At 41.5% G+C, this 18,544-nt stretch overlaps 1 protein-coding gene and 1 pseudogene across 1 annotated transcript; one reads left to right on the plus strand and one right to left on the minus strand.

Moving 5' to 3' along the window:
- Positions 1–1,125: 1,125 nt before the first annotated feature.
- On the minus strand, positions 1,126–8,955 carry LOC135553414 (diacylglycerol O-acyltransferase 2-like; annotated as a pseudogene).
- Positions 8,954–15,473, plus strand: LOC135552984 (microtubule-associated protein 6 homolog). The gene is made up of 3 exons (XM_064984985.1): positions 8,954–10,110; positions 11,651–11,876; positions 13,600–15,473. Exons 1-3 carry the CDS (start codon positions 9,362–9,364, stop codon positions 13,795–13,797), a joined length of 1,173 nt encoding a protein of 390 aa, XP_064841057.1. The 5' UTR covers positions 8,954–9,361; the 3' UTR covers positions 13,798–15,473.
- The last annotated feature ends 3,071 nt before the right edge of the window (positions 15,474–18,544 follow it).

Consider the following 18,544-nt stretch of genomic DNA (forward strand, 5'->3'; position numbering starts at 1 on the left):
GTATGCATATGAGATGAATAATGTAGGGTAAGTAACATTATATAAGGTAGCATTGTTTAAAGTGGCTAGTGATATATTTACAACATTTCCCATCAATTCCCATTATTAAAGTGGCTGGAGTTGAGTCAGTGTCAGTGTGTTGGCAGCAGCCACTCAATGTTAGTGGTGGCTGTTTAACAGTCTGATGGCCTTGAGATAGAAGCTGTTTTTCAGTCTCTCGGTCCCAGCTTTGATGCACCTGTACTGACCTCGCCTTGTGGATGATAGCGGGGTGAACAGGCAGTGGCTCGGGTGGTAGATGTCCTTGATGATCTTTATGGCCTTCCTGTAACATCGGGTGGTGTAGGTGTCCTGGAGGGCAGGTAGTTTGTCCCCGATGATGCGTTGTGCAGACCTCACTACCCTCTGGAGAGCCTTACGGTTGAGGGCGGAGCAGTTGCCGTACCAGGCGGTGATACAGCCCGCCAGGATGCTCTCGATTGTGCCTCTGTAGAAGTTTGTGAGTGCTTTTGGTGACAAGCCGAATTTCTTCAGCCTCCTGAGGTTGAAGAGGCGCTGCTGCGCCTTCTTCACGATGCTGTCTGTGTGAGTGGACCAATTCAGTTTGTCTGTGATGTGTATGCCGAGGAACTTAAAACTTGCTACTCTCTCCACTACTGTTCTATCGATGTGGATAGGGGGTGTTCCCTCTGCTGTTTCCTGAAGTCCACAATCATCTCCTTAGTTTTGTTGACGTTGAGTGTGAGGTTATTTTCCTGACACCACACTCCGAGGGCCCTCACCTCCTCCCTGTAGGCCGTCTCGTCGTTGTTGGTAATCAATCAAGCCTACCACTGTTGTGTCGTCCGCAAACTTGATGATTGAGTTGGAGGCGTGCGTGGCCACGCAGTCGTGGGTGAACAGGGAGTACAGGAGAGGGCTCAGAACGCACCCTTGTGGGGCCCCAGTGTTGAGGATCAGCGGGGAGGAGATGTTGTTACCTACCCTCACCACCTGGGGGCGGCCCGTCAGGAAGTCCAGTACCCAGTTGCACAGGGCGGGGTCGAGACCCAGGGTCTCGAGCTTGATGACGAGCTTGGAGGGTACTATGGTGTTGAATGCCGAGCTGTAGTCGATGAACAGCATTCTCACATAGGTATTCCTCTTGTCCAGATGGGTTAGGGCAGTGTGGTTGAGATTGCATCGTCTGTGGACCTATTTGAGCGGTAAGCAAATTGGAGTGGGTCTAGGGAGTCAGGTAGGGTGGAGGTGATATGGTCCTTGACTAGTCTCTCAAAGCACTTCATGATGACGGAAGTGAGTGCTACGGGGCGGTAGTCGTTTAGCTCAGTTACCTCAGCTTTTTCGTTGATTGAACCCCTTGTCATAATAGAAGAAGAAAAATATTTGAGTGCAAATAAATATCTTGCAACGACCAAATAAAACACCTTAATTTTGGTGAGATGTGAAGACAAGCGACAAACATATATTTTTTTAAATAATCATACCAATATACATGACATGTTAATGATGTATTCTACAGCTGCTTGTCTAATAAAAATACATTTTGGAATACTCTTTCATTTGTTGGTTCACTTTTAACTTCATGCATGATACTACTAAAAACTATTTTGTTTATCCACATTTTTACTTGTTTAGCTGTAAAATCCAGAACATTAAAACAATTACAGGGTGAATGGCTCAAAGGCATCAGTTCTTTACAATGAAGAAACAAAGATATCAAATGTTTTAAAAGCATATGTTTGAGAAGCAACTGAAAGTCAATACGGTGACAAACTGTATCTTGTTAAGCTGTGGTAGCAAACACCCTACACCAACAGATGCACATGATGGATGAAGGGCTGGGGACCACTGCACTGACTGGCAGGCAGATTCAGGGCTTCAGTGAGGGCTTAGTGGCTTAATGATTCATGCTATGATAAATAACAAAGGGAATTCATTCTTTATTACAATTTTTAAGAAGGAATAAGACATGTAGTTTGAAGACACTTTCATGTTTTTCTTGTTCAATGCCCTTCTAAAATAAAGGAATTTATAGCGTGTTTATGAAGACCTACATTTTTATCATTGTTATGTGAACAGAGTCTCAGATTATGATAATGTGGCAGCTACATCTTGAGTGTCTATTGAACCTCATTTGCTATTATGTTGGAAAAATTAAGATACATTTGTGAATTTAAATAGTCTCTCTGAACAATATTTTCTTTAAATACTGATCCACTGAATAGTTATATTAAAACATACAAGCAACTAATAATAAATGATAATGTATGCCTGCTTGATATACAATACTTTACAAAAGGTTTGAATAGCTGGCATACGTTCGTTCAATGTAGTGAAGAGTCAAGACACCTGTGTGGCCATGAAAGTAACTTGTTAAGACGAATACAGCAAAGATTTGACAATGTTTTCTTTGCATATATCTTTGGAAAATGACAAAAAAAACAACCCCGTTCTGATTCAAACAAAAATATTATGGATTTAAAATACTTAATAATAATTGTTTTATTTACTTCAGCAGAACCATAAATTGAGAGAAATATGCTGCCCCCTGGTGGTTATATTGAAGTGAACGTGATGAGAGCAATAATGCATAAAATGTATTGCAGCAGGCTATGCTTCCAGACAGCAAACAAATAACAACCCAGGACACTTCACCTAGTGACTATCTTAGAAAAGAACCGTCAGCATTAATGTCTTCACTCATGCTGCCAAACATACCCTCGTAAAACTGACTATCCTACCAATCCTTGACTTCGGCGCTGTCATTTACAAAATATCCTCCAACACACTACTCAGCAAATTGGATGCAGTCTATCACAGTGCCATCCGTTTTGTCACCAAAGCCCCATATACTACCCACCACTGCTCTCGTTGGCTGGCCCTCGCTTCATATTCGTCGCCAAACCCACTGGCTCCTGGTCATCTTTAAGTCTTTGCTAGGTAAAGCCCCGCCTTATCTCAGCTCACTGATCACCATAGTAGCACCCACCCGTAGCATGCGCTCCAGCAGGTACATTTCACTGGCCACCGCCAAAACCAATTCCCCCTTTGGCCGCCTTTCCTTCCAGTTCTCTGCTGCCAATGACTGGAACGAATTGCAAAAATCACTGAAGCTGGAGACTTATATCTCCCTACACTAACTTTAAGCATCAGCTGTCAGAGCAGCTCACAGATCATTGCAGCTGTACACAGACCATCTGTAAATAGCCCATCCAACTACCTCATCCCCATATTGTTTTTTGTTTGTTGCTCCTTTGCACCCCAGTAACTCGACTTGCACATTCGTCTTATGCACACCTATCACTCCAGTGTTAATTACTAAATAGTAATTACTTCGCCACTACGGCCTATTTATTGCCTTACCTCCCTAATTTGCGCACACTGTATATTGAATTTTTCTATTGTGTTGTTGACTGTACATTTGTTTATTCTATGTGTAACTCTGTGTTGTTATTTGTGTCTGTAATGCTCCGGGTGTCGTGGGTGTGGAGTCAAATGCAGGAGACAGAGAGTTCAATGCTGTGCGTCTTTAATAGCACCAACGCACCACAGGGTGCTCACAATAGTTACGTTCCCAAACACAGAGAATCAAAATGTACAACGAAAAATACACGACCAAGTACTAACACGTACCTCTACAACAGAGCCGAAGGTTACACTGAAATAATCCCGCACAACAACCAGGCGGGCCGGCTGTCTAATAAAGACAAACTAATTAAACATAAACAGGTGCTACCACTAAACATACAAGGAGGGGGAGGAAAGACAATCAGTGGCAGCTAATAGGCCGGTGACGACGACCGCAGAGCGCCACCCGCCCGGGAAAGGGAACCACCCTCGGTCGGACTCGTGACAGTGTCGCACTGCTTTGCTTTATATTGGCCAGGTCGCAGGTGTAAATGAGAACTTGTTCTCAACTGGCCTACCTGGTTAAATAAAGGTGAAATATATATATATATTTTTAAGTAACCTTTGACCTGTGATTTCTGTTAGTCACAGCTTCAGTCATTATGTTCAAGGCGTATCTGGAGGAGCCAAAGAGCAGTACTTGTGTCTGACCAAGCCAGAATATGACCACACCTCAGTGAATCACCAGTACATCCCCCTCCCTCAGCCCAGTGTCAGCCCACTGTCAGTGTGACAGTCTGTTTAAAGTGTATCTGCTTGGATCAATGTAGCTTTCTGGTGTGGATCATTTGTGTATACCATGGGGACTTACCCTTGTTAAAGAGCCAGTTTCACAAAGCCCTTGCGGTTCTTTAGGGTGAGACAATGAACTCCTGGAGTACAGTCCAGAGATTCAGCTGCCCCTCCAACAGTAAGAACAACTGCATTCCCTGTCCCATTACACGACATAATGAACTCCAGTGTGGCACGATTCACAGGACAAATCCCTGAATAATAACAACAAATCACTCTTTAGGAGCAACATTTACAGAACTAATCATATCTATAAATGAAACATGTACTGTCCTTGAAGGGAAATTAATCTACAATGTATGTTCACATTATAAACAATCACTCATTGTTTTAGTATGGGTTGAAACTAACCAGAGACCAGTGTCCTCACCTACAGACATCAGGTACTCTCTGGCTAATGGCATGTGGAAGTTTCCAGCCAGGGTAGCCACAAATGGTGTTATTCCAGGGAACTTGGCTGAAAAACCATTGGCTTCTGTTGCAAAGTTACAAAGTGCTCCAAAACAAGATTCCATGTGGGTGGGAGCCTAGGATATAGTTTCAATTGGGCAACAAGTTGTGGGTCTTGATAAGCCGGAGTCAGAAGATTGTTAAATATGAGACTCGACATTGAAATTATACTAAATATTAAATATTGGCCTTAACCACAGTTAATTTCCCTTTGGAATGTGACAAAGCAGTGTGCAGTTACTATCACTCACTCGGATAGGGAAGTAGTCTCGGTAGTAGGTCCAAACTGTCCAGTTCCTCACCCGCGAGAACCTTCGGCCAGCTAGGAGTCAACACATCATATCATCAACAAAAAGATACAGTACGTCTGAAGAACAACCAGTACTCCAGCTGTATTCTCTATAATGTAGCATTTAGCTTGCCTTGTTTGTGTGTGTTCCAATCATAGATGAGCCAGGTGGTGTATGAGGCCCACCAGTAGTCAGTCCAGAGGAGGTACAGCATCAACACAGAGCATAGAGGGCCTGGTCCAACACAGAGAGGGGCAAGAGGATGAAACACAGATTAACTTTGAATTTCAATATTATCGCTTGCACAGTGCTCCTTGGGATGTTTAAAGCTTGGGAAATCTTTTTGTATCCAAATCCGGCTTTAAACTTCTTCACAACAGTATCTCGGACCTGCCTGGTGTGTTCCTTGTTCGTCATGATGCTCTCTGCGCTTTTAACGGACCTCTGAGACTATCACAGTGCAGGTGCATTTATACGGAGACTTGATTACACACAGGTGGATTGTATTTATCATCATTAGTCATTTCGGTCAACATTGAATCATTCAGAGATCCTCACTGAACTTCTGGAGAGAATTTGCTGCACTGAAAGTAAAGGGGCTGAATAATTTTGCACGCCCAATTTTTCAGTTTTTTATTTGTTAAAAAAGTTTGAATTTATCCAATAAATGTAGTTCCACTTCATGATTGTGTCCCACTTGTTGTTGATTCTTCACAAAAAAATACAGTTTTATATCTTTATGTTTGAAGCCTGAAATGTGGCAAAAGGTCGCAAAGTTCAAGGGGGCCGAATACTTTCACAAGGCACTGTAACTCCACCCACTTTGCCAAAGCACAGCCCCCACACCACTAGAGGGATATCTTCAACCACCAACTTACCATCCTGAGACAAGGCTGAGTATAGCCTACAAAGATTTCCGCCATGGCACAGGGTGGGGTGGGTGGGGGGGGGGGCGCCAACCCAGACAGGATGACCACATCAGTGAATCAACGCACTCAGGTGACGCACCCCTTCCAGGGACGGCATGAGAGAGCCCCAGTAAGCCAGTGACTCAGCCCCAGTAATAGGGTTAGAGGCAGAGAATCCCAGTGGAAAGAGGGGAACCGGCCAGGCAGAGTCAGCAAGGGCGGTTCGTTGCTTCAGAGCCTTTCCGTTCACCTTCCCACTCCTGGGCCAGACTACACTCAATCATATGACCCACTGAAGAGATGAGTCTTCAGTAAAGACTTAAAGGTTGAGACCGAGTTTGCGTCTCTGACATGGGTAGGCAGACCGTTCCATAAAAATGGAGCTCTATAGGAGAAAGCCCTGCCTCCAGCTGTTTGCTTAGAAATTCTAGGGACAATTAGGAGGCCTGCGTCTTGTGACCGTAGCGTACGTGTAGGTATGTACGGCAGGACCAAATCAGAGAGATAGGTAGGGGCAAGCCCATGTAATGCTTTGTAGGTTAGCAGTAAAACCTTGAAATCAGCCCTTGCTTTGACAGGAAGCCAGTGTAGGGAGGCTAGCACTGGAGTAATATGATCAAATTTTTTGGTTCTAGTCAGGATTCTAGCAGCCGTATTTAGCACGAACTGAAGTTTATTTAGTGCTTTAACCGGGTAGCCGGAAAGTAGAGCATTGCAGTAGTCTAACCTAGAAGTGACAAAAGCATGGATACATTTTTCTGCATCATTTTTGGACAGAAAGTTTCTGATTTTTGCAATGTTACGTAGATGGAAAAAAGCTGTCCTTGAAATGGTGTTGATATGTTCTTCAAAAGAGAGATCAGGGTCCAGAGTAACGCCGAGGTCCTTCACAGTTTTATTTGAGACGACTGTACAACCATTAAGATTAATTGTCAGATTCAACAGAAGATCTCTTTGTTTCTTGGGACCTAGAACAAGCATCTCTGTTTTGTCCGAGTTTAAAAGTAGAACGTTTGCAGCCATCCACTTCCTTATGTCTGAAACACATGCTTCTAGCAAGGGCAATTTTGGGGCTTCACCATGTTTCATTGAAATGCACGGCTGTGTGTCATCCGCATAGCAGTGAAAGTTAACATTATGTTTTCGAATAACATCCCCAAGAGGTAAAATATATAGTGAAAACAATAGTGGTCCTAAAACGGAACCTTGAGGAACACCGAAATTTACAGTTGATTTGGATTTACATACAGAATGATATGAAATGTTCTGAGAACAGTTTGAAGCAAGGGATGAAATGTGTGTCAATGATGATTGACAACTAATAAAGGAAATGTTAGCAAAATCGAATAGAAAAGTAAATATAATTTTTCTTTGATTGGACAAATGTGTTTGCTTAAACAATCAATCCATGGACCATGAGGTCAAAATTTAAATGAACAGATACACAAGCAAGGAAAATCCAATGGTAGTCATAGGGTGAGAGATTCCGTTACAGCGCTTTGAGACAATGTGTCTCAGAGACTGTCCTTGGTCCATAACAGCTATTGTAGCTTCACAAAGCATATCTTTGTTTCACAATGATTCTGTAATCTTAACATTTTTGCTTGATAAAAGACACCTTGACCCCACATTGAAATCAATGAATGAATCATGGTGAAAATAGACATGAAAATGTATCTTGCATACTGTACATATTTATAAGGAGTCTTCTGTGAATCAAGTATCATAGAATAAATGCTGCCAAATGTTCCTTACTTAATGTACAGATTTAAACATTCTGACATTGCTCATCCTAATATTTATATTTATATATTTCTTAATTCCATTATTTGACTTTTAGATGTGCGTGTATTATTGTTAGATACTACTGCACTGTTGGAGCTAGGAACACAAGCATTTCGCTACACCCGCAATAACATCTGCTAAATATGTGTATGTGACCAATAAAATGTGATTTAATTTGATGAGCAATGACAGGTAGGCTATCCATCAATTCCACTTCTAGTCTCATTGATGGAAACAAAATGCCTAAACGCATTATAAGCCTCATATTGGCTCATCAGATAACTTTCCCACATGATATGAAACTCAAACAATTATGCAATTTACCCTTTCCCAAAGCCTATGTAATATGTCCCTCCATTATAATTGCTATTTGTAGATGTTTTGAATAATGTACTGGTTGTTCCAACTATTTGTAGCTTTTTCTATCCCCCTGTGTTTCTGTTTGTTCCCAACAGTGTTTCAGTGACTGATATTTGTGACCTTCACATACTCCATAAAGTAGGACAACACAATGAATCACACCCCACTACCCTCAAGCACCATAGGTCTACTCATAATTATTCAGTACTGATGGTATAACTAAAGCCTACTCACAGAGCTTTAGGCTATACATATACAGGTAACTGCCAAAATAAAGGAAACACCAATATAAAGTGTCTTAAAATAGGGTGTTGGGTCACCACGAGCCAGAACAGCCTCAATTCACCTTGGCATAGATTCAACAAGTGTCTGAAACTATACTGGAGGGATGTGACACTGTTCGTCCAAGAGAAATTCCATAATTTGGTGTTTTGTTGATGGTCGTGGAAAACGCTGCCTGAGGCGCCGCTCCAGAATCTCACATTAGTGTTAAATTGGGTTGAGATCTGGTGACCGAGATGACCATAGCATATGGTTTACATAATTTTCATACTCATCAAACCATTCAGTGACCACTCATGCCCTGAATATGGGGACATCCTATGGGGGCATAGTCATAGTAGCCAAAACAATGGCCATTTTTATACATGACCCTAAGCATGATGGTTTTAATTGCTTAATTAACTCAGGAACCACACCTGACTTCGTGATACTTTGTACCCCTAATTTATACTCAAGTTTTTCCGTTATTTTGGCAGTTAACTGTACATCTCCCGCCATTAATTCTAATTTATAGTATGTGAGCGCTGAGGTATGCTATACTGTACACTAGACCGACGTTTGCCATGTCTGTACCTCATCATCGGGAAAGGGAGGGTTAACCAGGCAGCATCTCCTCCCTCTTTGCGGCCTAACGGTGACGGACCCAGGTGACAGTTCACCGTGCAGACCCCGGGCATCTTCTGAGGTTTCTGGAACGTAGCGGGGTGGGGCCCTTCTGATGCGCAACCAGAAAGCCGATCCAGACCGCGAATGCAATGGGCTCCTCACAGCAAATTCAGTCTATTTCAGTTTAAATTATAGTAGCTGGGTAGAACTAGTAGCCTACAAAGGACTTTCCTCATTTGTATTATAAGGATCTTCAATTTCTTACCATCCAGCAAGCATCGTAGGATTTCTGAAAAATAGAGACATAGGTAGACACGTACATTTTTCTGACTGGACAGAATTTGAGTGTGCGCAGGGAGCATCATTTTCCCGTCTCTGGTCCGTGAGTAGGACGTTCATCCAGGCCTCTCTCATCAGTAGCCTAAAACTTTGATTCAGATTTTAAGTGCATAGGTTATTATATATCCATCGTTGATTATGGCCTGGCCGTGCATCACACGGGCTTGCTGCATTAATCGCTTCTGGAGTGAGTTAGACAAAGCGGACATCGCTGTGCCTTTGGTTTTCACGAAATATTCGGATGTGGCTGAGGTGCAGCATCTCCACCCTCAGCCTCCATCTAGACAGACGAGGACCGGCCCCATCACCATAGAAACCCAGCCTTCTCACAGTGAACAGGAGGCGGCGGCGGTAAAGGCACCGCCCGCGACTGGTGCCGCATCAGGAAAACATGGCTGTAGTGCGTCTGTGATGCGCCAGGATTTCAGGGAATGGAAAGATATACGCCCGGAGCCCAGCTGCAAACCCAAGAATGAATATCACCCCTCCGCGACACCTTTCCACAACGTAACACAGTATCAGAAGGATTATAAGCCATGGCCTGTCCCGAAAAAGGGAGACCACCCCTGGATCCCCAAACCCAGCCCAACTGCCTCCTTCGATGCCCAAGAACGTGGCGTGGGAACCACAACGAAACATGCAACTACAGAGCACGAGAGCGGTGTGGAGAAGAGTGAAATTGAAGAAAAGGTGCAAGAGAAAGTATCCAAAGAGAGGAAAAAGAAACCAGTGAAGAAGGAGAAAACTGTAGAAAAGAAAGTGAGTGCCAAAATGGAGGGACAGCCACCGGCAGATGTCACTGTGGAGGGGAAAGGAAGGGCAGCAGCAGACGCGCTGAACAGACAGATAAAACAGGTCGTCTCAACTGGCACTGGCAGCTCTTATAGGTGAGGTTCTGACTACAGTGGGACTATGTATTTCATTGAATGTTTATTATTAAATTACATTATGCACACATGTTCTGCCTCTGAAATATACCTTTTTTCACAGTTTAAATATGTCAACCCTAAATTAAACATGGAATGTAGGCCACAAATAACTTTATTGTAGAGCCCAAAAGTATTTTAATAAAAAGGCCTAACACAATATTTTGTGTTGCCTGGACAATACTCAATGTACAATGTATTACACAACATCTTAATGCATAGGTTATCTCCCTCACCAACTTCAAACATCTGCTATCTGAGCAGCTAACCGATCGCTGCAGCTGTACATAGTCTATCGGTAAATAGCCCACCCATTTCTACCTCCCTCATCCCCATACTGTTTTTATTTATTTACTTTTCTGCTCTTTTGCACACCAATATATTTACCTGTACATGACCATCTGATCATTTATCACTCCAGTGTTAATCTGCAAAATTGTAATTATTCTCCTACCTCCTCATGCCTTTTGCACACAATGTATATAGACTCTTTTTTTCTACTGTGTTATTGACTTGTTAATTGTTTACTCCATGTGTAACTCTGTGTTGTCTGTTCACACTGCTATGCTTTATCTTGGCCAGGTCGCAGTTGCAAATGAGAACTTGTTCTCAACTAGCCTACCTGGTTAAATAAAGGTGAAATAAAAAAATAAAAAATAAAAACCTAAATACATGCATCAATTGTTAATCAATTTATTTAAATGTTGTGCACATGTTGGTAAGCTAAGAACATATTGTGCACAACATCTAAATACATGTGATTAATAATTGATGCATGCATTTTTGGTAGTTACTGTACTAGCAGTAGCAAAGCCAAGATGCATGTAGCCTTCAGTCTATTGACAATAAAACACACATCATCCCTACTGGGCTATATAATCTACTCAAGAAAGCCCACTCTACCTTTCCATCATGAACTGTACATGCCCGTTTTTTTCTAGGTTCATCTTAAATGTTTTTTTTTGTGAGATATTTGATCTAACATACAGTATGTTCTCTAATTTCAGTGTCCTGTGATCTAATATTGTCATAGATAGCTGCTGCAGCATTGATTTCTCCCCGTTTCATCCTCCTCTATGGTTTTACCAGATCAATACAGTAACACATCATGTCAAGGCCAAGGCAGTAAAGGAGCTCTGTATACCCCTTAGGCCTCCCTGGAGGGGCTCTCCCTCATTTGTTTCCCTCATTTTTGACTGCATGATCAATTGTTTTTTGTGTAAAATGTGTAGAGTGTTTTGCAGTTGTCGTCTGTGTGTGAATGGAACCAGAAGCCCTGTGTTGCAGTTACTGTAATGGGGAGTAAAGTGACAAACGGGTCATGCTACACTCCCTGTGTAGACTTCGGCTGTAAATCTGATGAGTCATTTCAGTCCATTTCCTACAACAGATTTTGGGCAACAATATTGTTTGTCTGAGATTCATAATAAAAAGTGCTTTTTTTGATGATGAACAGGGGAACTAATGATTTTGCTGAGTTTGCTGATTCATTGTTTTTCAGAAATGAGTTCAAGGCGTACAAAGATGTGAAGCCAGTGAAGTCAACCAAGCCCCAGTCTCAGTACAAACCTCCTGCGGATGACAAGGACAAGTCCAGCCTGGAGACCAGCTACAGTGCCACCTACAAGGGGGAGCAGGCTAAGGTGCAGCCCACTGACAACAAGCTGCTGGAGCGCAGGAGAATACGCAGCCTGTACAATGAGCCGGGTGGCAAGGAGACCACCAAGGTGAGCCCACATCAACATGCATGTGATAATGAACACTGACTATTTTATGTTAAAATGTCTAACTAATTGTACAAAATACATGTTCAATTTAGAGTTTTCAAACCCGTTGCTGTGACGGGCCAATTCATGTTTATGTGTCAGTGAAAATTAGGATAAATCCAAATAATGCTAATTAAACTTCAAACTGCATTAGTTACATTGGGCATGGTTGATTTCATGTATATATTCTCCTTCAAGCAACATACTATTTTGATATATGTGCAGTAATAACCATTTAGATCATGAAATTTGATTAGCAAATTACAAATTACAAACATCCCTGTAGCCTGTTTCATGGTCCTGTTAGGCGTGTATATGGGAGGCGAAGTCAAGTGCAGGAGTGCAGAGTATATTTAACAGGCCCACTTTAATATCGGTCAACAACGACAGCACATAAAACATACTAGTGCCACAAACACGGTCTATAACAAAAGTACAGCGCCTGACAAAATAATCACGTAACAATAAACAATTACACACAAATACATGATGGGGAACAGAGGACTAAATACATGTAGACTGATTGGGGAACGAAAACCAGGTGTGTATGGAACAAGACAAAAGAAATGGACATATGAGAAATGGAGCGGCGATGGCTAGAAAGCCGGTGACGCCGAACGCCGAATGCCGCCCGAACAAGGAGAGGAGCCGACTTCGGTGGAAGTCGTGACAGGTCCTAATAACTTTGTAATGTTGTACAGTATAAAGTCCCAGAATAACTGTCTAAACTACAAAATTAAGATAAGCATCAGCACATCACAAAACTTATGTAATCAATCAGAGTTAATTAAATCTCCACATGCATGTTTGTGAGCGGTAGGAACGTCTCATGTGTCTGCATGCTGTGTTTATATGGCCCTGCCATCTCTCACAGTGTAGGACTGTTCTGAGACTGAGAGCAGCTCTATTCTAGATCTGCTGTAGTCAGGTGTGTTGTCAATTTATTCTGGAAGGCATGGAGGTTGACCTCAAATTAACTCACACCTTGATTAAGGCACCTTAACCAACAGGACTAGGGTCACATTAGTCACCAAACTTTCAGACAATTCAAACCTTCAGCAAAGCTGTCAGCCACATCCCCAGAGTTTGTACTGCCTCTCTCAAGACCACCAAGCGAGCTTGGATTCGTTAAATTAACGTGTTGTTTTCCATGACATTTCACCTCTCAATCCTTTGGTTTGATTGGTGTTAGGAGAGGCACGTTCTACAAAGGGAAAATAGCACAATTTTCTTTACAAAAAAATCATAATTTGTTGAATATGACCAAAAATATAGTCTTGTCCCAGGGAAAGGGAATAAGATTGTGCATATTATGTTAGCTGTTCATATACTAACCCCAACTTCATACCGTTTTTTTTTTCTAAACAAAGATTTTGTTCTAACCACGCATTGCAAATATTATCAACAAGATGGTGACATTTGCTCTTTTATTTTTATTTGATGTTAGTAACAGTATGTAACTGTATGTATTGCATGCTCAGAATAAATATTTACTGTAACATCTCCAGGAAATTCATTGCCAGTGTTCACCTTAGAGATTCATGAGCTCTTTGTTTCATTGTAGCATACAGTATCAGTCCAAAGATGATACTGTAACCTGTACTGATGACATTTTGGCTGCGTAGTTTACCTACAGTTTTAGGAAGATGTCAAGTATAAAATGCCCTCCTCTCTGCCTCTGTAGGTGGACAAGACAAAAACCAAACCAAAAAAGACAACGACAACGAGCAAAAAGGTGAAAGAGAAGACCATCGCTGGTGCACTGTCAACCAAGAAGAAAACCTCCACGAGCACCAAGCCAGACGAGTCCAAGCCAGAGGGAGGCGTTATTTCAAAAAAGAGCAAAGAGATAAGCAACAGACTGGCTGAGGCAAAAAAATAAAAACAAAACATCTCTGCACTACTTTACTTAGGGAATTAAAGGCTGCCTAATGAATTAGAGGACTCTCATCCATTTGGTCTCTTTCTCTCTGTATTTTCCTTCATGTTCCTCATCTCTATGTATACACACTAGATGTGGAGCTTTTAAGTTGACATTTTGATGTTTTCACCATGCTGTCATTTAACTATAGTGCTTTGTGCGTGTCTGTGTGATCGCGTGTGTGTGTGTGTGAGTGTGCACTTACTCTCTCTGTTATAAGTTCAGCACATATTTTGCACATTATTTTGTTGCATTTGTCAATCTTTTGTAGAAAGAAAACCATTGTAAAACAGAGAGTCATTGATACACAGTATATGTAGAGAACCGTTATTGGCTCTTAAATGGCTATTGAAGGCAGTGAGGTTTTGATTATTTTTCTGACTATATCCTCATAGTGATAGTCTCTGTTCTTATTTTCCATCTCTTAGACTGCATTGACTATCTGGTCTCTGCAGATATAAAATCTTAATTACTGTAGCGTTTCCTGGTTACAGTGACTCCACTCTTTGAACCTAGATTTCATTTAATTATTCAGGAAGATATCTGGTTTCATCAATTTGGTTGCTAAGGAACCAGCTGAACTGTAATGTCATTTCTACAGCTTGCATGCAAGGCCCTCTTTCTGGTTGTATAGTCGCATTCAAGTATCCTATTCCCATGGTCACAATCTATTTTGTAATTTAAATCATTCATGAGAAATCAAAGGGGGCAAACCATTTCCAGAATAACTGCATGTGTAGTGATAGTCTGATCTCATACCATAAGTGTCTACACAAACAAACAACAAAACTGTCACTGACTTACAGTACAAAAGATGGCACGTAGTATTCTAGTGCCTATTGAAGCTGTTATGTCAACCCACCAGCTTTGTAGTTCTGCCTTCACACACATGGTTCTACTGCCTTCTTCAATGTGAGAACCACTTTGTCAACTTTCCAGTTATTTGATACAGTATGAAAACGGATGTATTTCTGATAATACACCCCTCTTTAATTATATGTCGTTATTTTATCCATAACAAAGCTGTGATGCTATTTGTGTGCAAAACCATGTATAATGTTAAAAATTAGCATATGTATGATGTAGGAAATAGGATTTTGTATTTACTCAATCACCTCCACTTTCTTCAATGGGCTCAGTAGTTATGTGTAAAAAGATAAGGAGTGGGCCAGGATTAGAAGATCAAAATCGCTTTTTGGAACATGCAGCTGCCTGTCTGGAACCATTGATATCAGATCAATTCACAGTGAATGTGAGTGCTACTCTCACCCTGTCTCTCTTATGTACCTGCAGTCCGCCAGTGTGTTACAGTATGTGGCAGTCCTCCTCCCATATGTTGTGCATCTACTACTGTCTATTGTATCCCAGACCACCCTGCTCTCTGCTGCCTGTCAGGGTTCAGTGTGTTAGACCTCCGCAGCCCACCTGCTCCTAGCGCCTGCCCGCCAGTACTAACGTGTTGAGCACACCACACCTCGGTGCTATGACACTCTGAACTATATGCTGTCAGTTTGATGCTAATGTACTCAAACCGTGTGAAATGATGACAATATGTCATATACTACAGATGTGTTGTGATTGTGTGCTTGTATTCTCAGCTTGCTCTGAATGAACTGATTAAAAATGTTGAAGCAGAATCTGAATGGTGTGATTTATTACCATGATACAGTATTAGTTAATGCACCTATCTTGAAGCCTTGAACTGGCCCATAGACACTCTCTCAGACTCCTTCAGACGATGTACAGTGCCCTCCACTTATATTGGCACCCTTGGTAAATAGGAGCAAAACCGGCTGTAAAAAAAAATCTTTGATGTTTATCCTCTTGGTCTTTCATTCAAAAAAATTCACAAAAAAATCAAACCTTTAATTTAAGTAAATTGATTGAAAAAACGTATTGTGAAGTAAATTATATAAATATTTTTCTCCAAAATGTGTGCTACAATTATTGGCACCCCTAGAAATTCTTCTGAGTAAAATCTAACTGAAGTATATTCCCATTCATATTTTAAGTTTTTAAATTCAACTGAGTGATTAGAATTACTAAAATGGTAAGCCATGACTTCCTGTTTCACTGGGGTATAAATATGAGGTGACATACAGGTCAAGTTCCCATAATCATCCATCACTATGGGAAAGACCCGAGAATACGGTAATGATGTGCAACAGAAGGTTGTTGAGCTGCACAAATCAGGAAATGGCTATGAGAAAACAGCTCAATGGTTGAAAATGCCCATTTCCACTATCAGGGCAATAATTAAGTTTAAAGAAACTGGAGATGTTAACAACGGGCCTGGAAGACGACGTGTGTCTAAATTGACCCCACCCACAGTGAGGAGGATGGTTAGAGTGGCCAAAAAAACTCCAAGGATCACAGCTGGAGAATTGCGAACATTAGTTGGGTCTTAGGGTCAGAAAGTCTCCAAAACTACGATCAGACACCACCTACATAACCACAAGTTGTTTGGGAGGATTGCAATAAAAAGCCTTTGCTGTCATCGAACAACAAACTCAAGCGCCTACAGTTTGCCAAACGTTACTGGAACTTTTAATGGGACCGGGCTCTATGGTCAGATGATACCAAAGTATAGCTTTTTGGAAACAAACACCAAAGGTTGGTTTGAAGTAGACAGAAAGATATCCATGCAGAAAAGTACCTCATCCCCACTGTGAAATATGGTGGTGGATCTTTAATATTGTGGGCCTGTTTTTCTTTCAAAGGCCCTGGACAACTTGTAAATAGATACATAGTATCATGGACTCCATCAAGTACAAGCAGATATTACATCAAAACCTGACTGCCTCTGCTAGGAGGCAGCAGGACAATGAACCAAAGCGCACCTCAAAACCAACACAAAAATGGTTCACTGACCACAGAATCAAGGTTTTGCCACGGCATTCCCAGTCCCCTGGCCTAAACCCCATATAAAACCCATGGGATGAGCTGAAGAGGAGAGTTCACAAGCATGGGCCTCGGAATCTGAAGGATCTGGAGATATTCTGTATGGAGGAATGGTCTCAGATTCCTTGCCATGTGTTCTCCTATAATGCGTAAGGAGGTTGGAAAAGACTCAGAGGGAGGTTGCACAAAGTACTGAATGAAGGGGTGCCAATATTTGTGGCACACATATAAAAAATATTTGTTTTATGTTAAGAATACATTTTTCTTTCAATTATTTTTCTGTAATTAAAAGTTAGATTTCTGTGAATATTTTGAATGAAAGACCAAGAGGATAAACAATAATATTTTTTTTAACAGCCTGTTTTGCTCATATTTACCAAGGGTGCCAATATTAGTGGAAGGAACTGTATTCGTGATTTTCATTACGCTACAGAGACTGAGTGAGAGCTTGCCAAACCCATTGGAAAATAAGGAGACCAAACTACCTTTATTTATTTTAGTGGACTTTAAAGATTCAGAGGAATTATGTTCGGTCCAGTGAAGATGGTTTGATTGCTTTGTTATTCCTCATTGGGTGGTAAAATAAAGTTTTCTTATGGCAGTGAAATTTACGACCTGGCAAATTACAATTATTTAAGCATATAGGCCTAAAGTACAATATAATTTACATGTCAACTTGGAAAAAAATGCATTACAATTTGTAAAACAAGGAACACAGAAACTCATCATCAGGAATTAGTTCTGAGATACAAACAGTCCCATAAACAGGCAGTTAACAAATGACTTTGCGTCCCATAAACAAAAGGTGCCCTCAGACAATGGCAGCTATAAAATGGAAACAATAATTGATTGCCTTCCTAGCCAATCCATTAAAGGACTAAACACACGCAGTGTCTGTTGTTTGTCTGTGATTCAGTCATCCTGATGTAAAACCTCCTGAATAATTCAGTTGTTATGGGCCACTATTTGGAGAGCTGTATGAAATATTGAATGATGGAGCAGATACGGCAGTGGAAATGCCTAATGCAGTGTCCCCCAAATGCAGTGTTTGGCCAGAAGTGTCTGCAAGCACCTAGCTCGCCACGTTGTAGACCTTTGATAAATCAAATTAAAACATCAAATCAAATTCTATTGGTCACGTACACATGGTTAACTGTCAGGATTTGGCCAGGGTTGTTCCGGGTTTTGGTCACTAGATGCCCCCATTGTGCTTTTTGACCTTATGTTTTTTCCCTTGTTCCCCATTATTATTTGCACCTGTGCCTCGTTTACCCTGATTGTATTTAAACCCTTAGTTTCCCTCAGTTCTGTGCTCTGTGTTTGTATGTTAGCACCCAGCCCTAGTGTTCTGTGTATTCTTGTCGATTCCGGTGGATGCTCTTGTGGAATTCTGTTTTTGTTTTTGAGTATCTCTTGAGGCTTTTTTGTGCTATTCCTACCACCTTTTGGATTTGCCATTTTTGTATTGAAGGACTTCTCCTTTTTACTTTATTAAATACACCGTCTTAAGTACTGCTGTGTCTGCCTCATCTTCTGGGTTCTGCTGACTATTCGTGGCTCAGTTGGTTAAGTGACTGTTTCTCACTCCGGAGACCCAGGTTCGTAACCTGGTCCTGACAGAAACACAGAGCCAAAAATGAACCCAGAGGCAGCCAGTTCCCAGGACCTTTTTGCCATGCTGTCCCACCACCAGGAGACTGTCCAACGCCACGAAGCCGCCCTGGTTCAGCAAGAGGCCTTAATGGCTAGACATTCTCATCTTCTGTCGGAGATGCTGACTTCCATTAAGCAAATATCTGATCGTCTT

This window comes from Oncorhynchus masou, chromosome 13 (genome assembly GCF_036934945.1).
Source record: "Oncorhynchus masou masou isolate Uvic2021 chromosome 13, UVic_Omas_1.1, whole genome shotgun sequence".
NCBI lineage: Eukaryota > Metazoa > Chordata > Actinopteri > Salmoniformes > Salmonidae > Oncorhynchus > Oncorhynchus masou.